Source organism: Notamacropus eugenii, chromosome 3 (genome assembly GCF_028372415.1).
Source record: "Notamacropus eugenii isolate mMacEug1 chromosome 3, mMacEug1.pri_v2, whole genome shotgun sequence".
Lineage (NCBI taxonomy): Eukaryota > Metazoa > Chordata > Mammalia > Diprotodontia > Macropodidae > Notamacropus > Notamacropus eugenii.
The window spans coordinates 179,535,846-179,560,455 of record NC_092874.1 but is presented as its reverse complement, the minus strand read 5'-3'; the positions used below and the strand labels follow the sequence as shown (position 1 = coordinate 179,560,455).

The following is a 24,610-nucleotide window of genomic DNA, read 5'->3' as shown; positions in this document are numbered from 1 at the left end:
ACTTAGTCCAGCATCCCTCTACTACAGATGAGGAAACTGAGGCTCAGAAAGGTGAAATTACCTTCTGTACTTCATATGGCAAGTAGCAGAACAAGAGCCTTAACCCAGGTCTCCTGATAACCAGTCTCATGATCTTTCTGGATTTATATATGCAGACATTTGTATACCTTCAAGTGAATGAAAAATACCAAACTCCATGAACTTAGGTTGTCTATCCAGAATCAGACATCCATATGAAAATTCAATTAATCATCCAAATATGAGGTAATTTAGCATCATACAGACAAAGAAACCAGGTAAATGCTGAAAATTTCTACTTTTCATCCAGATGTGTCACTATCAGGTGGATACACACCCAGAAGATAGTTTTAATAGAATAGAAAAGGATGCTAACAGGCAAACTTGAAGCACAGTGGTATACCTAAAAAGTCATAATGACTTTTATTTGTGTAATGATATTAGTACTAGTTGTACATTTCTTATGATTTATTAAGGTAGGATTTTTAATTATTAGACAACCTCATATTGCATATTAAATTTTTTATTACTTAGTAAGAATTTTAAAATCACAAAATAGTGTGGAAATATTTAAGTAATAGAATTTGTGGAGTGCTGGAAAATACTGGAATATAAAGATCAATTTTTAGTATGCCACATACTAAACTGTTCTAAAACAGCTGGTTTCTTGCAGACAGTATTTATTTTTTTTAAATAATTTAAGACAGCATAAGCTTGTACCAAGCGTAAGCATTGTAACAAAGTGCAACTTTTCAGCAAATCCTCTCCAAAAGATATTAACTCAAAATATCATTAGCACATATTTTCTCCCTACAAAAATAGCATGTCAGACATCATTAATTGAATGTATTAACAACTATTTACATACAGCCAACTTGTAGGCTAGTAAGATTTAACGTTGTTTAAACACAGCGTTTGAGGCAAACAGTAGCAACAGCAGCAGGAAATGCACCAAACTGACTAAAAGCCCCAGATATTTTTTTCACTTATAGTCAGACTGTTGTGTCTCACCTCTTACATAACATTCAAGTGAGATTTCTCACAGTGCTACCTTGGCAACAAACTAAAAATATCTAGACAAGGTCTTGGTTTAAACCTTATTTTAAAAGCTTTCTTTGTGATAATCTAGTATCTGGTATGGTCTCCAGAAAGGGAAATCATAGTAGCTGGAGATAGAAAGGCCTCATGGGGATTTATGCCACACCTTCATAGCATTTCCAATCAACACTGACTAGTTAAAATGTCTCACCACAATCCAACCAGCTTTTGGATTGTACTCAATTCAGAATTTAGGATAACATTTTTTTAAGAATAGTAATTTTTTAGAATTTAGATTTTTCTTAGTTCAGTGCACAGACTTTTTTTTTAACAGCAAGATTAAAAAACTTAGGAACATAATGATTTAAAATAACAGTGTGGGTACAAATGCACTTGCTATATATATATATATATATTTCTATCATGTCTAAGAGGAAATTAAATCAATTGATTCAAGGTCCATTTCTCAATAAAGTGCTAACAAATTGTACTAAGGGTTCTTCTTGCTTTCTTCAACACACCTTCCCCAAAGTCAAGTGCAAGTCAAGAAGTGGGACCTAGAAACACTATATGTATATATATAAAACCACTTAAAACAAAGTGCGAAATTTAATTTGGAGAGAAATTTTATCTTTGCTTCTCTTAAAACAAAACTACCTAACAAGAGACAAATGTATGGATTCAATAAAGCTAAATCTTATATACTGAGTAGCAAATTAAGTCTAAAAGATCCTCATTCCCAGTTTGTGGAGACCCCATTCCGAATAAGCAGGAGCTATTTGGGGACAGATACAGTGGGCTAATTACCGGATGCTGTAACCTAGCTCCAAGCACCTTCTTTTTTTTGAGTGTATACCCTCTGTTTCAGTTACCTCCATGATATTCCAGCAGATACTAGACCTGCAGAAGTGAAACTTTTCAGCTATGTTAGCCCTGCGTTACTCATGAACAATGTTCAACATTTTAAAACTGTCACAGTCCAAATGGAGGTAAAACTTAAATAGTTGATTTTTTAAAAGACAGTAAACAAAACAACAAAATAAAAACACACCCACAGCGCAGGATCTTTACAGCAGCCTGGTTGGGAGGAAGAGGGAATTGGACTGAGGACACACAGGAACTTGAAATCACGCAAACAAAAAAGGGTACTTTTAAGTATTACTGTTAATATTATTATGATTAACCACCCATCCTTCCTGCGAAATGGGAAAGCTTTCAAGGGTTTTCCTTTCCAGGCTGGGAGGAATCCCCCTGAGAAGACGTCTCCAGGTCCGAGCTCAGCCCAGGCTCTCTGGAGGAAGCTGTGAAGGGGAGGTGGGCAAGGGGGTGAAGGGGTAGGGGAAAGTGCTGGTGAGGGGCCGCAGGAGGAGCCAGCTCCGGAGGCAGGATGGTTGAAGCGGCAGCGCTCGCCTTCTCAGGAGGGGGCGAGAGCACTGAGGACAGGCAAGGGAAGGCAGCAGCGGCCGCGGCAGCAGCAGCAGCAGCCGCCGCAGCCTGGGCTGGAATGCCTGGGTAGAGCAGGGGGATGGGGGCTGCCGCAGCAGGATACAGGTATTTTTCAAGGTTGCTCTTATCCAAGAAAGGCTGCATGTAAGCAGCTGCTGCTGAAGGGGAGATGAAGTAGAAGGGTAGGCAGAAGGGGGCCGCCGCTGCTGCGGCCGCCGGTTGCCCAAAGGGAGTCCCCCCGCCTCCTCCAAACGCCACCAGGGAGCTGAGCAGTGCGGCGTCGGGTCTCAGCAGGGCAGCGGCTGGATTCGGCCCCAGCAGAGCTGCGGCTGCGCTGCCTCCAGGATTGCTGCTCTCACCACAATCCAATTTCATCCTCTTGGGCTCAGGGGAGTCCTCCCCAGGGGGCTCCTGTTTAATGGTGACATGACTTCCCCCGGGGGCATGGTATTTCTCCCGGTCAGGCCGGGCCTCGCCCTCCCCACCATAACCGCTGTCAGTGTCCGTGTCATTCTCCCCAGCGAGTTCGGAGCTAGGTTGAGTCCTTTGAATCACAGGGACGCAGTTTGTCTGGGGCTCCAGCTTCTGCACCGTGCGATCCTGAGAGGCGTTCACAGACAAGAAGGAGGAGGGGGGTGTTGCGATGGAAGAGGAGGAGGAGGAAGAAGAGGTGGCGGTGGTGGTGGAGGAGGAGGAGGAGGAGGAGGAGGAGGAAGTGTTTCCTTTGCTCGCAGGGACCTGTTGAGTCAACAGCTGGGGGCTGGGTAAGAACTGAGTGGAAACAGAGTGCAAGTGGTTGATTAGCTGGGCACATCTTTGCTCCCTGGGCGTCCAGCTTTCAAACCGGGAAAGGTATTGCATGACTTCTTTGGCGCACGTTTGAAATCCCGAATGGAAAGAATCCAAGTCGGCCTGAATGGGAGATTTCATAGATCGCTCCCCTAGGATGAGGAAGAGAGGTTCGGAAATGGGAGGTAGTGGGTGAGAGAAGAAAAATGGCAGAAAAGAAAAAGACTAATGTTAAAGCATCTGGCTATCACGTGGACGCTGGACATTGACTAGTGTGCTATATGTCTGTCTTCAATAATCAATAACCTGCTAAGTCCACCAGTTGCTATGATGTTGGGGGGAGGGGTGTCATTGCTCTAGAATAAAGCGACAAACCAGGGTGAAATAAAAATCTGTGTCTCAGGAATTTTGAAATCTTTAAAACCAATAAATTATAACTTCTAGTGGACAAGCTACTCTTTAAAAAAAAGTAAGCTTGCTATCCCACGGGGTGAGGGGGGGAGGGGAGATGGGACCTTCCTAATTGCACCTCTATGGGCCAAGAGCAAATAAATTCCTGTGATGGCATTCCTCAAACTGACTTACCATTTTGTAAAGCAATTATCTTCTGATGCTGCTGCTCTGTCAAGGCTGTCAACGCCTTTAAATGTTTCAAAGTTAATTCCAAAACTACTGCTTTCTCCAGATGCCCTAGAGTCTGCAGTGGGGCAAAGGAGAAAGGGGTTCGTGGTTATTTTGCTCCAGTAGGTTTCCATTCATCGCTGTAAGTTAAACTCCCTTTGAAAGAAGTATTTTTAACCTGGCTTATAAGCAGGTTAAAAATGATTGCGTGTTGTTGTTGTGGTGTGTGAGGATACATCATCTAGCTGAGTTGTGGTAAACTCTAACGATACAACGGAAGTTGCTGTCAGACATCAATTATTTACATTTGTTCTTAAATCTGGAGGAGCTTCCTGACCAGGCTATTGCAAACCCCCTTAGCGTAGAAAGGAATCCTCCTTACCGTCAATTTCAGATGTTCTGGCAATAAGTCTTTAAGCTGAGCAATGCATTCATTAATTCTATCGCGTCTTTTCTTTTCTATCAGTCTGTGCGGTAGTTTGTAGGTCTCCTTAATATATAAAAATTGAGGAAGAAAAGGAGATCAACATTATATTCAATTCACCAAGAACACATACTGTATGACAAGGCAAACCAGATACCTCTTTCTACTGGTCTGTACTGAACTGCAATTAAAATGCAGGTATAGTATGTAACCTTCTCTTATGCAAGTTATCCGTCAAGCTACTTAAAATTCATAGTTAGGAGAAGCCGAAAGGTCGTAGAATTGTTACAAGGTAGCGCTCTGCTTTGAAGTGAAGGACCTTAATTAGCTATCCGGGCAGGTTATGAAGATCATCAGAAACTTATTCTTACCTTGCTTTCGTCCCTCTTCATTCCCCTTTTGGGTTTACACATATACAAGGATGAATAGTCCAGTCTGCAAAACAGAAAGAAGCATCAAATACCAGGTCTGGGAGGCTCTGTGCTCTCTCCGGCTTTTCACCACTTTCAGAAGATAAGAGAAAACAGAAGGCGAGACAGATATTCGTAAGGGTGCGTGCACCTTACCCTATAAAATCCCTATGTTCCATGAACTGTCTCTCTTGCAAACGAGAGATTCCTTCGTCCATGTTTGGCAACAGCTGCTGATTTCTTTTTTGTTGCAATTTTTGGGGTTTCGTTTTCTAATTTGCGGGACGGTGCTCTTGGGAGATCTTGGGGAAAATCTGTGCGCCTCCAGCTCTCTCTCCCTCTCCAGTGCAGCAGTGTTTAAAGTGTGAAGCAGTTGGTCTCCCTCTAGCCTGATTCAAATTCTCTCTCTCTCTCTCTCTCTCTCTCTCTCTCTCTCTCTCTCTCTCTCTCTCTCTCTCTCTCTCTCTCTCTCTCTCTCTCTCTCTCATACACACTACACACACACACGCACACACACACACAGAGTGCTGGTAGTTTGCACTCGCTCTGTTCACTGTTTGGCCACAGGGCACGCGCGTCGCCAGCCAGACCAGCACCCAGCTCACGTGCGGAACGTACCATCCGCGGTCCAGACTGGGGGGATGGGGGGGGAGGAAGAAGGGAGAGGAAGGGCAAGAAAGATGAGGAAGGAGGGGGAAACTAGAGACAGACGGAGGGCGAGAAGAGACTGAGAGAAGAGGCTGGGGCACCTGATTAGGGCCACCAGAAAGGAAAAACAACTTTGGCCAAGAAGGCGGGGAGGTGAAGGCAGGAGGAGGCGGGTGGAGAGGACGGGGTGCGGGGGAGCCAGGGCTTTCTCCAGCACGGAAATACGACTCCTTGGGCCCGTCATTACAGGGTATTAACATGGCCTGGGCTGTTCCACCGCCTACTCTACTCTCCTGCATCTAAGAAGGAGAATTGGCGAAGGGTAAACTTCGGCCCGAAGGGGATTTTTGAGAATTGTTTGCTCAAAGCCCAGGAAAGGGGAGGCAAGCAGAGACCCTTTGGCTCCGGTGGAGTCTCAGCTGCCAGAGAAACCATTTGTAATCTGTTCCCTTTAGAAAGAAAGAATAATAATTAACATTGTAGTCACAGGGTCCGAATGTCGTAATCCAAATGTCTTTCCGCAATATCGTGTCCCTATGCCACCTAAACTTCCCCTAGCACCCGGAATTGCGGAGTCCCTAATCTCGACAGCCAATGAGATAGGCGGTTTGAGTCCCTTTTCAGTGTTTAGTTCCCCGGAGAACACAGGAGGGAACGGAGGGGAAACTGGGGGATACCACCGTGAGGGAATACACCCCGGAAAAGCTGCAGAATTCATCATTCTAAACTCTGCTGCCTTTCAGGGCCCGGGTGTAGTTATGTGCCTCAGCCCTTCTCCTCCCCTCTTCTCCGCATGAACACTGGAAGTGTGCACAGCCCACGTTTTACAACCTCTGGCACCTAAAAAGCCTCTTTCCTTAAGCCTGTCTCAAACTGGTACAAGCACAGGGCTAGCAACGTGATCCGACCGGCTGCTGCCACATCACTGTACTGGGAGCCCGTGCTGGGCTCGCCTCCGCTGCTGCCGCCGCCGCCGCTGCCACCGCCTCCTCTGCTGAACCCCGGGGGGAGGGGGGGGAAGCCTAGAGCACCCAAGCACAAGCCGGATTACCTTTTCCCTACAGCTATCCCCAAGAAAAATGAGTCACTGCTAGTGAAAGTAAGCAGGGATTTGCGTGGAGTTGAGCATTACCTACGCCTCAGGGTGCAGGACGGTGACGATTTGGAAGAGGGCAAGTAGGTAGAGACGACATCTCGGAGCTGGGGGCGAGGGCTCCAAACCGAATCACACTACTTTGACTGACTACTCAGGCCGGAGAGCTATAGTGTCTCAATCTATAGGGGAGCTAGTCAGGCATTCTGCCTTCTTGCTTCCAGTGTAATGTTTACATTCTCCCCGCAGCGATTTCTGAAGAAATTAATCATTGCCTGGGAACCAGGATGAAAGGTAGTGTAGGAGCAAGCGGAAGGAGCTAGGTTTACTGCTTTTCCTACGTCCCGACCCTGCTCTGTCTATGGGTGGCAGGGATAAGATCTGGGTCGCTGGAGTCAGCCCCTGGATGGAAATCACGTGCCTGCAGCAACTTATTCTTTTTTTCACCTCAAGGAGCCGCCGCTGCCATCTAACAAGCCTGTCCTGATGCTGCAGTCATCCAACCTCAGTGAAGAAATCAGTTGGCTTGGTAAACCCGAGCGTCAATAGGGCTGTAACCAACGCTTATCCTTGTTTGAGAAAATTCTTTAATGCATCCAGTTAATTTGTCTTAAGGTGGTTTTTAATTCTGAGGTTTCATTTAAAAAAAAGACTAGTTAAGGAACTTTTTAACCCTTTCATTCACCGCCCCCATCCCCCCAATCCTAGGTGGTTTGATGATAAATTAGATTTTGGGAGAGAGGGCAAGTTGGGGCTTCAATTAGCATTCTTTTGTCATGACAATTCACTTCGAAGTTAGGGAAACCTGAATATTGCATATATTTTTCCTTACCAAAAAAAATTATTGGTAAAGCCTTTTAAGGCAAATATTTCTGAATAAGGTTCAGGTTAGAGAGCACAGTGAATTTATGTTTGGAAATTTATTACATGGAAGTGAATCCCAGAGGATACAGTAAAAATAAACTAAGGACTGGGTTACTGAATTCTTTTCATGAATGGAGCAGCCAAATCCGTAAATATAAATGTCCTTAGTAAGGCACAATGTGAGTAAATGAAAGTTTGTTTTTTAAAAATAAGCTTAAAGAGTCTGAAATAATACACATGAGTATAGCTGAGAGAGAAGTTGAGGAGAGAATTAATAATGAGTACATAAAGTGTTATATTCAGAAGCAAATGGCTGCCCACAGGGTCTGTGGTCAGAAACTTCTGGCTATATACCTGGGTTTTCACTCTTGTATCTTTCCTTCCTCCTCCATCACTTTTGTGTCCTTATTCTGATGGTAAAAATGGGTCTTTCTTTTATTTCTGTTCCAAATTCTTATTACTCCTTGGCTTCTTCCTTTTATCTCTCTAAGTTTCTAGTATTAGCGACTTCAGTGTTATTTTTCTGAATGGGGAGAGAGGCACATGGACTGCTGAACTAACATCAGGAAGAGGCAAATACAAGAAAAAGAATATGGGAACATGTTCTTATGAATCTCAATCAAACCCTGATGTCAAATTTGAAGTAAATGGCTTAATAAATACCTTTCTGAATGACGGAAGGATAATTTATGAAGTCATACACTTTGAGTTGAAAAGGAAATACCTCAGTTTTATCAATGGGGAAACTGAAATACATAAAGTAACTTAAATGAGTTCTTCAAAGTGGATTAGTAATGACAGAGTTACAACTTTAATTTGACTTCTGATTTGTGGTCTGGGGTTAATAAAATGGAAACAAATTGTCAGATGAGCATTTATCAGATTTATTGTAGAGGTGATTTAGTTAAGGGTTCCATATAATTCAATTTCATAAAATGCCTACTGTGTATAAGATGTAGGGAATAAACATTTTAAAATGGCATTACACCAGAACTGCACAGGAGCTTATACTTACTTAAGGGATAAATAATTTTCAGTCATGTCCCAATCTTTGGGGTTTTCTTGGCAGAGATACTGGACTTGTTTGCCATTTCCTTCTCCAGCTCATTTTGCAGATGAAGACACCAAGGCAAACACAACTGGTAAGTGTCTGAGGCCAGATTTGAACTCACTAAGATGGGTCTTCCTGACCCTAGGTCCAGCACACTATATCCATGGTGCCACCTAGCTGCTTATATAAGGCTTACAGTTAAATATAATAGAAGGTAGAATGTAATGGGGACAAAAGAGGTATACAGACAAAGTTCTCAAGAAATATTTGAGGAGGTAAAGTACACTTTCAGGGGATGGAGCCCATGTGGTGGTAAAGCTGCACAGACTTGCTAGTTCTCTCCCCACCCAAGCTCAGTCAAATACCAGTAAAAAATGACTTGAGAAGAATTAAGATGGGGGGCGGAGCCAAGACGGCGGACTAGAAAGACACACTTACACAGGGTCTCTCCCCACAGCCTATAAAATACCTGTAGAGAGGGACTCTCAACAAATTTTGGAGCAGCAGAAGTGGAGAACAACAGAGTTGAGGAGATTTGCAGCCCATGGTGACATGAAGGGCCCACGGAAATGTTGGTTGTGCCAGATGCAGAGCCGAGCGTGGAGCCCAGCCCAGCCTTGGCCCAGTGGTGTGACAAGACTCCAGGAGGAGGACACCTTGGGGGTGGAATCTCCAGTCCCAGCAGCGGGTCCTCAGATCCCATAGGCATCAAAGGTCAGTGACACAGTTTTATCAGCTGGCCAGGAAGGGCAAAGGGCTTTCCCATAGCTCCCGTAGCAGGCAGCAGCCACAGAGCCTATACAGCAGCCCATAGGGAAGCTCCATTTTTGGAGCGTAAAAACCCCTGGGGGCATTGAAGAGCTGAGTCTTACCTCCACCCTGGTTGGAGGCCCTGGTGGAGCCGGTCTTTGTCTCAAACTGAAAGGTGGCCCTGGCTATCCAGCTTATCTGAAAATCAGCCCCCAGTGCTGCCTTGGTGGAACTGGAAGCCTGGTGGCTGTGGAGAGGTAACTGCTAAAATTCTGGGCATAAAAATCCCTCTTTGTGTCCAGACCAGTACACACTTGATTGTGCCACCTTGGAGGAACTGAGATCTCACAGATTCCCAGAGTATACTCTACTCTTGACAAAGGACCCAAAAGTCAAGTAGCTGGTTGGGAAAATGCCCAAAAAAGGGAAAAAAAAATAAGACCATAGAAGGTTACTTTCTTGGTGAACAGATATCTCCTCCCATCCTTTCTGATGAGGAAGAACAATGCTTACCATCAGGGAAAGACATAAAAGTCAAGGCTTCTGTATCCCAAATATCCAAAATAAATATTCAATGGGCTCAGGACATGGAAGAGCTCAAAAAGGATTTTGAAAATCAAGTTAGAGAGGTGGAGGAAAAACTGGGAAGAGAAATGAGAAAGATGCAAGAAAAGCATGAAAAGCAAGTCAACACCTTGCTAAAGGAGACCCAAAAAAATACTGAAGAAAATAACACCCTGAAAAATAGGCTAACTCAATTGGCAAAAGAGGTTCAAAAAGCCAATGAGGAGAAGAATGCTTTCAAAAGCAGAATTAGCCAAATGGAAAAGGAGGTTCAAAAGCTCACTGAAGAAAACAGTTTTTTCAAAATTAGAATGGAACAGATGGAGGCTAATGACTTTATGAGAAACCAAGAAATCACAAAACAAAACCAAAAGAGTGAAAAAATGGAAGATAATGTGAAATATCTTATTGGAAAAACAACTGACCTGGAAAATGATCCAGGAGAGACAATTTAAAAATTATGGGACTACCTGAAAGCCATGGTCAAAAAAAGAGCCTAGACATTATCTTTCATGAAATTATCAAGGAAAATTGCCCTGATATTCTAGAACCAGAGGGCAAAATAAATATTGAAGGAATCCACTGATCACCACCTGAAAGAGATCCAAAAAGAGAAACTCCTAGGAACATTGTGGCCAAATTCCAGAGTTCCCAGCCAGGTCAAGGAGAAAATATTGCAAGCAGCTAGAAAGAAACAATTCAAGTATTGTGGAAATATAATCAGGATAACACAAGATCTAGCAGCTTCTACATTAAGGGATCGAAGGGTGTGGAATAGGATATTCCAGAAGTAAAAGGAACTAGGACTAAAACCAAGAATCACATACCCAGCAAAACTTTCAATGATACAGAGGACTTTCAAGCATTCTTGATGAAAAGACCAGAGCTGAAAAGAAAATTTGACCTTCAAACATAAAAATGAAGAGAAGCATGAAAAGGTAAACAGCAAAGAGAAGTCATAAGGGACTTACTAAAGTTGAACTGTTTACAATTGTACATGGAAAGATAATATTTGTAACTCTTGAAATTTTTCAATATCTGGGTAGTTCGTGGGAGTACACACACACACACACACACATACACAAACACACACAGAGCAGAGTGAATTGAATAGGATGGGATCATATCTTAAAAAAATGAAATTAAGGGGTGAGAGAAATATATTGGGAGGAGAAAGGGAGAAATGGAATGGGGCAAATTATCTCTCATAAAAGAGGCAAGCAAAAGACTTTTCAGTGGAGGAAAAAATAGGAGAGGTGAGAGAAAAACATGAAGCTTACTCTCATCACATTTGACTAAAGGAAAGAATAAAATGCATACTCATTTTGGTATGAAAACCTGTCTTACAATACAGGAAAGTGGGGGAGAAGGGGATAAGCAAGGTGGGGGGGATGATGGAAGGGAGGGCAGTGGGAGGAGGGAGCAATTAGAAGTCAACACTCTTGGGGAGGGACAGGATCCAAAGAGAGAACAGAAGCAATGGGGGTCAGGATAAGATGGAGGGAAATACAGTTAGTCTTATACAACACAACTATTATGGAAGTCATTTGCAAAACTACACAGATATGGCCTATATGGAATTGCTTGCTTCCCAAAGGGAATGGGTGGGGAGGGAGGGATGAAAAGAAGTTGGAAGTCAAAGTTTTAGGAACAACTGTCGAGTTTTGTTCTTACTACTAGGAATTAAGAAATACAGGTAATGGGGTATAGAAAGTTATCTGGCCCTACAGGACAAAAGAGAAGATGGGGACAAGGGAAGGGAGGGATATTAGAAGAGAGGGCAAATCGGTGATAGGGGTAATTAGAATGCTCAGTGTTTTGGGGTGGGGGGAGGAGACAAATGGGGAGAAAATTTGGAACCCAAAATTTTGTGAAAAAGAATGTTAAAATTTAAATAAATAAATTTTAAAAAAAGAATTGATGATAAAAAAATAAAAATTAAAAAATTAAAAATGACTTGAAACAAATTCTGGAGCTGCAGATTGCACAGAGTGATGTATTGAAACAAATCTCCAGCCCAAGATAGCCTGGAAGGTCACTGGGAAGTGTCTATCACTCTGTGCTGAGAGCAGAGCACAGTGCAGTGTGGGCCTGCCAGCACAGATGGGACCTGAGCAATCCTTGGGAGACTGAATCTTGGGCACCCATGGTGGTTTCCAGACTTCATGACCCCAAAAAACCAAGGACAAATTGGAAAATAAGTGGAAAAAAATCTGAGACGTGCATGAGAGAGTAGACTGGTCTGACTCTAGCCCCAAAGTGGTGGAGGAGGTGGAAGAACCTGAGGCAAGAGCAGCAGAGGCAGGGGCAGCAGCAGCAGCTGTTTCTGGAACTCTAGGCCCATAGATTGTGGGGGGAATTGAGCGGCTGACAGTATACCCCCAACCCTCACTGGAGAACTACTTTAACACCACTGGAGAACTACCTTAACACCACTGGAGAACTACCTTAACAAAAGCTCAGAAGTCAAATAAATACCTGGGAAAATGAGCAAAAAGAAGAAAAAGAATGAGACTATAGAATCTTATTTTGGTGACAAGGAAGACCAAAGTATACAAACAGAAGACAACAAAGTCAAACTCCTACATCCAAAGACTCCAAGAAAAATATAAATTGGTCTCAGGCCATGGAAGAGCTCAAAAAGGATTTTGAAAATCATATAAGAGAAGTAGAGCAAAAATTGGGAAGAAAAATGGAGGTGATGCAAGAAAATCATGAAAAATGAGTCAACTTTTTGCTAAAGGAAGCCCAAAAAAATGCTGTAGAAAATAACGCTTTAAAAAATAGACTAACCCAAATGGCAAAAGAGATCCAAAAAGCCAGTGAGGAGAATAATACCCTAAAAAGCAGAATTGGCCAGATGGAAAAGGAGGTCCAAAAGCTCACTGAAGAAAATAATTCCTTAAAGATTAGAATGGAGCAGATGGAAGCTAATGACTATGAAAAATCAAGAAACTGTAAAACAAAGCCAAAGAAATGAAAAAATAGCAGACAATGTGAAATGCCTTAATGGAAAAACAACTGACTTGGAAAAGGATCTAGGAGAGACTATTTAAAAATTGTTGGACCAACTGAAAGCCATGATCAAAAGAGAGCCTAGACATCATCTTTCAAGAAATTATCAAGGAAAACTGCTCTGATATTCTAGAACCAGAGAGTCAACTAGATATTGAAAGAATCTATCCACCACCTCCTGAAAGAGATCCAAAAAAGAAAACTCCTAGAAATATTGTAGCCAAATTCCAGAGCTGCCAGTTCAAGGAGAAAATATTGCAAGCAATCAGAAAGAAACAATTCAAGTATTGTGAAACTACAATTGGGATAACACAAGATCTAGCAACTTCTACATTAAGGGATCACAGGGCTTGGAATATGATATTCCACGGGGTCAAAGGAGCTAGAATTATAACCAAGAACCACCTAGTTGGCAAAACTGAGTATACTATTTCAGGGGAAAAAGTGGTCCTTCAATGAAATAGAGGACTTTCAAGAATTCTTGTTGAAATGACCAGAGCTGAATAGAAAATTTGACTTTCAAACAGAAAGATCAAGAGAAGTATGAAAAGGTAAACAAGAAAGAGATATCATAAGGGACTTACTAAAGTTGAACTACTTACATTCATACATGAAAAGATAATATTTGTAACTCTGGAGACTTTTCTCAGTATTTGGCTAGTTGGAGGAATTATATACATATAGACAAAGTATACAGGGTGAGTTGAATAGGTAGGGATGATATCAAATAACATAAAATTAAGGGGTGAGAGAGGAATATATTGGGAGGAGAAAGGGAGAAATAGAATGGGATAAATTATCTCACATAAAAGAGGCAAGAAAAAATTTTTTCAATGGAGGGGAAGAGGGGGGAGGTGAGAGGGAAAGAGTGAACCTTACTCTCATCCAATTTAGCTTAAGGAGAGAATAACATGAACACTCAATTTGGTGTGAAAATCTATCTTACTCTACAGGAAAGTAGAGGAGGAAAGGGGTAAGCCAGGGCTGAGGGGAGGATAGAAGGGAGGGCAAATGGGAGGAGGGTGTAAGTAGAAATAAGCACTTCTGAGGAAGGATAGGATCAAAAGAGAGAATAGAATAAGTGGAGGGCAGGATAGGATGGAGAGAAATATAGTTAGTCTTTCATAATATGACTGTTATGGAAGTGTTTTGCATAACCACATATGTATAACCTATATTGAATTTCTTGCCTTCTCAGTGGGGATGGGTGGGAGGAAGGGAGAGAAGTTGGAACTCAAAGTTTTAAAAATGAATGTTAAAAATTGTTTTTATATGCAACTGGGAAATAAGATATACAGGCAATGGGATGTAGAAATCTATCTTGCCCTACAAGAAAATAGAATGGAAGGGGAAAAGAGAAGGGAGGGGTGTGATAGAAGGGAGGACAGATTGGGGGAAGGGGTAGTCAGAATGCTTGCTGTCTTGGAGTGAATGGAGGGGAGAGAAGAGGAGAAAATTTGGAACTCAGAATCTTGTGGAAGTGTCTGTTGAAAACTAAAAATAAATTAATTAATTAAAAAAAGAACACTTTCAACTTGGTGATATCCAATAATGTTTTATTCAGAAAGAAGCATCTGATCTGAGCCTTGAATTAAGAAAATGACTCTGATAGGTAGAGATGAAGTGGAAGTGAATTGCGGGCATGGAGTGGAAGGTATGTTTGGGGGGGAAATAGTAATCCAAATTCCCTGGAACTAGTGTATGAAAGGGAATGAAGAGAGTAATAACTTTGTATTTAATCCTATCAACTTTTAGTTTCCAATTTAGGGGCTAGGACCCCTAGAGGAGAGTGAAAGTGACACCGTATGTAATGTGATAAACCAATTGGAGAGTAGAAAGACCAGCTGAATATAATCCTCAATGCAATAGTCAATTCTTGTGCTTGTCTACAACACAACCATACCAACTCTTATAACTCAGTTTTCTCTCCTTTACTGTGAAAAGTTTTAGCCTTTTTATTCTGAGGAGGGGCAGATATAACCTAAGCTAATCACTACCCACAACACATTGGCCATTAGGATATTCCTCCTTCACTCTGGGCAAGTCACTTAACCCCGATTATCTCAAAAAAAAAAAAAAAAACACAAAACACAAAAAACATAAAAAAGCCCAACCTTCCTGAAACAGAAAAACAAGACAAGCCTTCACATTCTTGAAGATAGCTGGGATGTCCCCCACCTTGGGTACTGATCCTGTTTCTGCTTCAGATGCCACCTCCTATCTCTGATACTTTCGATTTCACAACTATTTTGAGAGATATACATTTGCAGGCATTATTCCCCATCTTGCAGAAAAGGAAACCGAGGCTTAGACAAATTAAGAGACTTGATTATCAGACTGGTAGTAATTGTTGGCAGAAGGATTCAAGTGCCCAAAGGGGCCAAGGTCTCCCAGTGCATCCTGGATCATCTCCAGTCATCCTGATGAATATCTGGTCACCGAATTCAGATGGCTCTGGACCAGAAGTGAGGCTGGTGACCTTGCACTGCCCTCCCTCACTCAAAACAAAGTCAAGTGTAAGTCATGTCATTATCTCTCTGATGATATGGTCTTCTTCAGCAATGAAGGATGAACACAACAACCCTCCTTCACCCAGTAACTCTAATTTCACCTTAAGACTGCAATGGGCACTCTTTCAGTGTTGGGTGGGACAAAAGCATAGAGGATGAATCAGTATGGATGGTTTGTGATCTATATGAGAGATACTACTGAATTATTTATTTCCTCAAACTCACCTATTTTCCAAGCCTTACCATTATTTTTCCAGGGCATCACTATCCTTAGTCATATAGATTTGCATATCTCTGCAATTTTCAGCTTCTCACAGTCTCTCATTTCATATCCCTACATATTATCAATTGCCAAATCTTTTTATGCCTATCCTCACATCTCTTGTCCCTGTCTCCAGTCTATTCACAAAGCTGCCACCTAGGTCAGAACTTCTTCACGTTTTGTCTAGATTATCTTCCTATTTGGTCTCCCTGCTTCTAGTCTCTCCCCATTCCAGTCCATCTTCAACATAACCACAGTGATTTTCCTAAAGCACAATGCCACTTGTCCCACTTCCTGCCCTCCCCTACTATGTTCTTGGCATTAGGATTAAATATTATTTCGTCCTTATCTTATCCTTCTAATATTTTTATTTTGTGTGCAAGTTCTTTAATGTATATAATTATTAGTATAGTAGTACATACATGCAATTTATAAATAAGCAAATATATACATCTTCACTTCCATGCTCAACAACCTTTTGATGATAGAGATTCACATTTTTAAATAGTTTGGGACCACTGCTATAGATAATAGGGAGATACATGAAGGCTTCTGTTTAGGAAGGTGAGATGATGAGACCTGGTCATTAGAAGATTGTTTTGGCAGCAGAGTGGAAGATATTCTCAGTGAATCTATACACATCATCTCTATTGAGGATAAGAAAACTTAAACTCACTTGTAGTTAACAATAAGGTTACATTTCCCCCAGGTTGAAGGTTATTGGATTAAGAACTAGAATATCTGTCTTTGAAGGTCTTTAAAATATGTAAATTCTTTTTGGGAGGGAGGGGAAAGGCAAGGCAATTGGGGTTAAATGACTTATACAAGGTCAAGTGTTTGAGGCTGGATTTGAACTCAGGTCCTCCTAACTCCCGGGCTCCTGAATCTCTATTCACTGTGTCACCTAGCTGCCCCACCACCCTAAGGCTTCAACTGAGCGTGGATATATTTATATATAGGTATTGATATGCACACACATACACACACATACACACGCATATACACACATACATACACACATAAACATATACTTTCCCTAAGAGACTGTTTTTATGTTTGTGCATATCTTTTTTCCTTTCTCTCCTAACTCCTCTACTTTACTTCTACCTGCTACCTTGCCTTCCTATTACTTAATCTACCCCCACTCCAGCAGTTCCCTGCTTTATCCTCCTATTCCCCTAAATCTCCCCCCTGATACTCCCCTTTAACATATTCCCTTACTTCCCCTCTAAAGATTGCTTCTTTATCCTCTTCCCCCTCCCTATTCCCTTAGAGTTTTATTTCTTTTTAAATTTAGAAGACTTTTATACTCTTTTAGATGTATATATAATTTCCCCTCAAACCCATTCCCAATGAAAGTAGGTTTCCAGAACTAATAGCTCCCTTCCCCCATCTAATTCCTCTCTATTGGTTCTTCCTTTCGCACCTCATTTGTATAAGATAATTACTCTCTGAGCTGTTCTCGAATGGTTTTACTTTTAAAAGTCATATTACACTCAGGTCTACCCCAGTCTTTCTTATAAGCTACCTAATTACTAGTAACAATCAGACATAGGTTTTACATTTTCCATACATAAAATATAAGCATTCTATCCTTATTTACTCCCTTGTAATTAGTTCTTGGCATATACCTTATATTTCTCTTGGCTTTTGTATATCAAATCTTCTATAGAGTTCAAAATATGTAAATTCTTTATCAATTGAGAATGGCTTAAAGGCACGCCTGTTGAAATCAAAGGGGTTACAAAATGTGCCCCTGCTAGCCTACAATTATATAATTGTGTGATGCTTTGCTTTTGATTAAAAATTCTCTGTTTCGTTCTTTTAATAATTGAGAAGAAATGGTTTCCACTGTTTTTCTATGGTTCAGTAGTGAAATGATTACCTAAGAAGAATCTAATGAAAGGAAATCTTTGCTCTAAGTTCCTCCCCTCCCCCAATCCATGAATTCCTCTAAATCACACAGTCATTATATTTATCTTGCTTTTGGAATAATCTATCTTGTCTTATTGTTAAATCTTAGATTCTCAAATGAGCAGAGAACAACTCAGTTACTGGAACTCTTATGGGACTTTTTTTATTTTCTTGGGTGTGACCGGTTCTCCCGGAGAATGGATTTGGGACCTACCAAAGCAGCCTTTTGAGATGTACCCAAACCTCTGGCATGCCTGACTGTTTGTAATATAGTGTCCTATGCCAGGACTATATGCCTGGCATTCAGGAAAAAAACACCATGAAGTGAAGTATACTGAGGTGGCACTTTTTTATTCTTATTAAGTATGAAGATTGGAGTTTTAATAATTTTCTTAGTATGTATTTATCATTCTTAAATGCAGGAATATTGGGAAAATTTCACAAAAATCTTTCTAAAGTTGATTTTTAGTGCTTAAATCAAACTATGGATAGAAATAAAACAGACAAAGATCAGGAATTAGTGAACTTTGCATCATTATAGACAAACAATTGTTATGAGCACATAGTTCCAGTCAGGTTTTTGTCCTCTGCCTCCATCTCTCCTCAGATCTCATTGTTTTTCTCAAGGCCCAATGCACTGGATGATGAAGGATTCTTGTCATGAGGAGTGTCAGACAAAGAAGGGTGATCAATGGAAGGTCAAGAAGCAGAACAGATCACCAGGAACTCAATATAATTTTAAAATACTGATGTGGTTGTTTGTTGAAAGTACTAGGTTAAAATTCCAAAATAGCGCTGCAGGTTCTCCATTGTATACTCAGCAAAGTGATAAATCAGCATAAGTAGTACAGACTTCTCTAATTAATTTGTGTAAGAACTGAAGTTTTTGCAAAAACTGCTAACGATCATGTTTTGCTAAATATCATGTAACAGAATAATTTTTTATACTTAGCTTTATAATACTCTGAAAATATTCTACATACTTTTTAATCATCATGTAAGAACAAGGGGGTATTCATGAAACATATTATTTTTATTATTTAAGCCATTAAAATTTATAATGTAAGATCCTTGAGGGCATGGACTATCTTTTGCCTTTTTTTTCATACCCAGGGCTTAGCATGAGACCTGGCATATAGTATTTAATAAATGTTAATCTTAATAGATGTTGATCTAAGCACAGGGTAAAAAAAGAAATGCAAAACTGCAAATATGCTCCTTAGGGCAGATGGGGAAGTCATGAAGGACACAACGTGCAAAAAACTATGTGCATTCTATACATACACATATATATGTATATGTATGTGTGTGTATAATTGGAGCTATCTCAGAGGGAAGGCACTAATAGTGTGGCTTGAAGATCAATAAAATCTTCCCCCAGCGAGATCTCTTACTAGATCCTGGAAACTTGTCCACAGCATCCCCAACAAGTGATCATCCAGCCTTCACTTGAAGAACTCTGGGAGGGGGAATGCTGTCTTCCAAGGTAATATCCATTTTGGATATCTCTAATTGTTAGGAAGTTTTTCCTTCTTTTGAGCCTAAAATACATAATGAATACATTACAGAGATACAAAGCTTATTAAATAAGATCTGAATGAAGTTTGTTAATAACAGGGGAAATCAGAAAGGTCTTTATGGAGGAAGGGCCATAAGGCAGGAATTCAGCAGAAGAAGAGAGTCATAGAGAGGAGCGTGAGCATAGGCAAAGTAGAGCTATATGATGTACTTAAGAGAAAAGATTAATCTATTGACCAGATCAGAAGTTTATAAACTGGGGATTATGAACTTTTAAAAATATTTTCACAATTGTATCTCAATATAATGAGTTTTCTTTGTAATACTTTGCAATACATTTATGCTGGGGGTGTAAGCTCAGTTTTCACGTGGACAGTCTCAGGCAGGTAAAAGTGAGAACCTCTAAACCTCAGAGTTCTCACGAGGCCCCCCAGGGAACAGCTGGGGATTGAGGCGTGAAACACAGACTATCTCGTGCATTTCCACCTCTTCTCAGTGGGAAACTTGCTGGGGAGAGCATCCCACCCTTGAGATTGGCCCGTGGTCTGAGCACACCTGTTGTTGACTAGCTAGGGGCTGAGAGCACACACAGTATTCACGTGCAAACTATGCAGCGGGAGAGCTTAAGTAGGGGCAGGAAAGCCTGAGGTGTTCCTTTTGCACCGAGGGGCCCTTAGAGGGAGTAGGGGCCCTCCCCTCCTCCGCTCCCATCCTCTTGCTATACAATCCTTGCCCCTTGGGAGGAGGAGGATTCCTCTCTCCTGAGGAAGAATTCACCCTGCACATGTAACCAAGACCCTGAATAAAGCCTAACCCTTGTTCGACTCTGGAAAGTCTCTTCTCTCAATACGTTTATCCGGTTGGCCGCCGAAGACCAGTGAAAAGGTAAGACTCGGGTAGTCCATCGGCCTCTAGACCGAACACATTTATAAACATTATTTTGAGGAGTCCACAGGTGTCACCAAAAGGCATCTATGATACACAACAAAAGAATATGAACCCTTGGATTTGAGAGTAGAGTACATGCATGGTGGCAACATGAGGCGGTGTTGTACAGTGATTATGGAGTCAGAGTTCACTTGGTTTGATACTTGGGAGATCCTACCTGGGAGATCCTGGGCAAGTCACTTAAGTCCCCGGGTCTTAGTTTCCTTCTCTGTAAAATAAGGATGATAAATTTATTGATTCCTATGGGCTCTTTCAGCTCCAAATCTATGTAATGAGCCTGGAAAGGCAACATAGTGCAGAACTTTGTATGCTGGCAAAAATGTTAATTTTTCTTGGCATACAGTAGGAGACCACTGAAGTCTTTTGAGCCACAGAATGACCAGATTTATGCATAAGGGAAATTTTCCTAGTAGCAGCATGAAGAATGAATTTTAGAAGAAGAAAAAAGTTAAGACCTATCTGGAAGCTGTTGGGATGGTCCAGACAAATGTAATGAGATCTTGTCTTAGAGCAGTGGCTAACAGACCCCAGAGGAGGGAGATGGATGTGAGTGAGATGGAGAGGTAGAATTGACAGGGATTGGTAAATGATGGAATTGAAACAGGAAGGAAGAAGGAAGAGTCAGATATAACCTCAAAATTTCAAATATGCAGTGATAGCATATATTGAAGGTTTAAGGGAAAAGAGTTCGTTTGGGGTGTGGTGAGCTTGGTGGGTGGGATAGCAAGATGGAAGTGTCCTGTCAGCAGTTAGAATTTATATTATCATGGATTTAGAGCTAGAAGGAACATTTCAAGTCATCTATTCCATTTGTAACACTGATCACCGTGGCCCCTACTGCCTTAAGGCATTTCACTCTCTTACATTTCACTCCTCCCCACAAATTATCTGGTAGCATAAGGGGGGGGGGGGGCGGGTCTGGAGATATCTAGGTCTTCTGTAATGGTCTTCATTGATGATGTTTCCTCAAGTGTACTGTGGTGGGTGCTTTGTTCCCCAGTTCCACATAACCACTAATAAACAGATTAGATTTTACAAAGCAATTTGTTTCAAAGGTATAAATCAAATATACAAACAGCTTAGCTCAATTCCTATAGAGTACAATGCCAGTTTAAAGTCCAAAACACCCACTGGGCTAGAATCCCAGGCACCATGGTTTCTCCAGGCTTCTCTGCCAGGCTGGCTAAATGCAATATCCCTCCTAGAATCTTGCTTCTAAGATTGCCATGGCTAGAACTTGCTGATCCAGTGGGGATCACTGTCAGCACCTGAAAATGAGGACAAAATTAAACAGACCAAGACAAATACTCCTAGCTACAGGGTCTAAAAGGAGTTGGGAAGGGTACCCCAATTTTTTTCATGGTGTTCACACTGTGAGTAAACTGTGGTCCTTACTCTCTGGACATACAAGGAAAGACAGTATGGAGGAAAGAGCATGGGGCAGAAATAGCAAGTATCTCAGTTTCATAGGTTCTAATTATGCAGCCAATCAAAGAAGGCTATCCCCCCACCCCCTGCCATCACATGGTAGAAGGATACAACAATGACAATCTCCATGTTAGATGATCTGGGTATACTCCCCCCATCACGTATTATTTTATAGATGAGGAAACTGAGCTAAAGAGAAGTTAAGTAGCTTGCCAAAGTCACAAATGACAGGTATAGGATTCAAACTTAGGTACTCTCACTCCAGAACCAACATTCTATGAGTGATACCCAAATGAGTTGCAAGTCTGAGACTTGGGAGAGAGAGGAGTTTTAGAAATGTAGATTTGGAAATCATATGCATTGAGGTAGGAGTTAAAACCTTAAGATTGAATGAGCTTGATCAGGGAGAAAGAAGAGAGGTCAAGGAATATACTCTTGGGGAATACCTGTAGTGGGAAGTAGATGATGAGCAAATAGTCGAAAAAAGGAGACATAAGAGAAGTAGTAGAACCAGGAGAATATGGTGTCTCTGAAGTCAAAGGATCAAAAATTTCATAGTTGTAGGGATTGATCAACAATGTCAAAAACTACAGAGAGGTCAAGAAGTATAAGTAACTACCCAACAGGTCATCTGACTTAGAAATTAGGAGATCAGTCATGACTTTTGAAAGTGTAGTAAACACAAGTAGTAAGGAGAGAATAGGGCACTTCTAGTAGATAATTTTTTCATGTGGATTAGTAATGAAGAAACATAAGATGGGGTAGTAACTGGGCAGGTCAAGTAAGAGGGTTTTTGGGGGTTTTTTTGCTTGGTTATGTCTTTTAGGACTGGGAGGTACTTTTAGGACTGCAGGTACCTGAACAAGAGCCAACAGAGGATTTATTTCATCTCATTCTCACCATATGTCAGGAACACAGGATACCAACCATTCAGAACAAAATTGAAAAATTCTGTCAGCCATGCAGCTTTTAAAATGTATTTGTACCAAACAGCTCTAGGCATCTTTGATATTCTGAATGCACTTCTTTGATAGCTGTTCTGCAGAACAAATACTCAAGTGATGGGGACCAAGTTTTCACTCTGGTTCTAGTAGCCACGAGTTGTTTTTCTCATCCATTGACTAGTAGCCAAAGTGTTACATGTAGTGAAAGTAAGGTGTTTTTCTGGTTCTCTTCTTGTGGGAATTACGGGATGCCTTAGAGAGTTGCCCCAGTTAGCCTTCAGCTTAGTAAGAGAAAATTGACCACAGTGTATAATGTAATTGGAGAAAAATATAAGTAAAATTGGAGCCTCCATTCCCCCTGTTTTTAATGATTTTTAAAATAGTTCCATTTTATTTTTTACTTATTTTTTTGTTTTCATATCATTTTTATTTTCAAATATTTCCCCTCCTTTTTAGTAAGATATATAATAAAGAAAAAAAAGGTAACCTAGTCAAGTATGCAGTGTTCTAAACCTATAGTTGAGAATTTTCATGTTGAAAATTGGAAAATACTATGTCAGGGTAGATTTATTATTTGATTATCTAAACTTAAGAAAGTGACAGAGAAAATGTTAATAATTCAAATTAAATTTAAAAGTGGGTTATATATTTATGCACTTTTTTGAGAACTTGTTGTTAAAACATTTACCAGCACACTTCTGCAAGGTATTTAATATTTTAGAAGGCAGTCTGCGGCATGGAGCCTGTATCTATACAAACTAAATCACAAGCAAATTGCAGCCATGTTAAGGGAGGGAATGTTTCCTGATATTTTACAAGAAGATCAACCTTTGTTGGTGTGTAGATACTTTTGCAAAAACAAAAACTTTGGAAGGAAAAACAGACATGATTTTTCATTGTATTATACTACAGATGACCTATAGAGAAGATAGTTGAGGGGTTTAGGAATAGATCACCAGCTTGTTATAGAGAGTTATGTTATGCAGACATCTTCTGTATTTTTCCCCCAGAAACAGAGTTTTTGAATTGCTTTAATGATAACTTCGTGCTTCAAAATGTGGAGAAACCACTAAGGCAAAATTCTATTCAGGATCTGATTATCAGTAATGAGAACCTATCAGGGAATGGACCACTCCCTTCAAGATTTTATGACAAAGAAGAATGGGAAGGTGTGAATAAGTCAAATATTAGATTTTGGGAAAGGAGATTTGAAAGGGTCTAGAGAAAGTATAGGTAGGACCTCATGAACTAAATCTCTATATAGGAAGTCAGTCCAAGAGTGATGAGAAACTTCTAAAAATGAAATTCTAAAGTCAGAAAGGGAAATAATTCTGGTGAGGAGCAAAGGTAGTTATCTGAGGGGAGCAATATTGATTCACTGGGAATTTACTAATCAAATCACATTTTTTAAAAAGATAATTGCAGAAGATGGAAGCAAAAATTGTCAACATGCATTTATTAAGAATTTGTGTGCCATACACAAGATATAAGTAAAGTTTAAAACATGGTTCTTGTTCTAAAGGAGCTCACATTTTGTTAGGGAAATCTATGTACTCATAAATAGATATATTGAGAATGTATACAAAATATATACAGTGTAATATTGGGATGGAGAACACTAGGAGCTGGGGGATGTTGAAAAGTTTCATATAGAAGGTGGTGTTTGAATCTTGAAGGAAACAAGGGATCCTTAAAGATAAAGGTGAGGAGGAATTGCATTTCATGCATGGAGGACAGCTAATACAAAGGCACAGATGAAGAAGGTGGAGTGCTATGTTTGAGGAACAGCTAGAAAGTCAGTTTGACTGGAATGTAGAGTATAGGAAAAGGAATAACATTCTAGAATTGGAAAATGATGAAATATGATGGAAAAAGTCAACTGAAAGCCAATGGGGAAAAGTTTTAAGTGCTAAACATATTTGGTAAAGTAAGGGGGTACTACTTGATTTCACTGAATGCAGGTCAGATCTGTACTTTAGGAAAATCACTTTGGCAGCTACATGGAGGATGGATTAGAGATGGGAGAGATGGGGCAATGAGACTAATTAGGAGATAATTGAAATGGTCTACTCAAGATGTAATGAGGATCTGATTCAAATTAGTGTCCACATAATAAGAGGGAAGGGGCTGGAGTGAGAAATATCAGAGAGACAGAAACAATAAGAATGAGAAGCTGAATGATTTATGGGATGAAGAGAGTGAGGAATCAAGTATAACACTGAGGCTGTGAACCTGGGAGACTAGAAGGGTGGTGTTCTCCACAGAAAAAGTGGATTTTGGAAAATGGATGATGATGGTAGAAAAGCTAATGTTTTCAAGTTGGGACAAGTTCAGTTTGAGAAGTCTAGCTGAGGA

At 40.7% G+C, this 24,610-nt stretch overlaps 1 protein-coding gene across 2 annotated transcripts; it reads right to left on the bottom strand.

The window, feature by feature from the left end:
* Window positions 1–525: 525 nt before the first annotated feature.
* On the bottom strand, window positions 526–6,696 carry BHLHE41 (basic helix-loop-helix family member e41). 2 transcript variants are annotated; one of them, XM_072653448.1, is made up of 5 exons: window positions 6,527–6,696; window positions 4,708–4,771; window positions 4,295–4,402; window positions 3,877–3,988; window positions 526–3,443 (listed from the first exon to the last, which is right to left on the bottom strand). In XM_072653448.1, exons 2-5 carry the CDS (start codon window positions 4,747–4,749, stop codon window positions 2,272–2,274), a joined length of 1,434 nt encoding a protein of 477 aa, XP_072509549.1. In that variant the 5' UTR covers window positions 4,750–4,771; window positions 6,527–6,696; the 3' UTR covers window positions 526–2,271. The 2 variants fall into 2 exon arrangements, with proteins under 2 accessions (XP_072509549.1, XP_072509548.1); XM_072653447.1 differs by lacking the exon at window positions 6,527–6,696 and adding an exon at window positions 4,903–5,498.
* Between the last annotated feature and the right edge of the window lie 17,914 nt (window positions 6,697–24,610).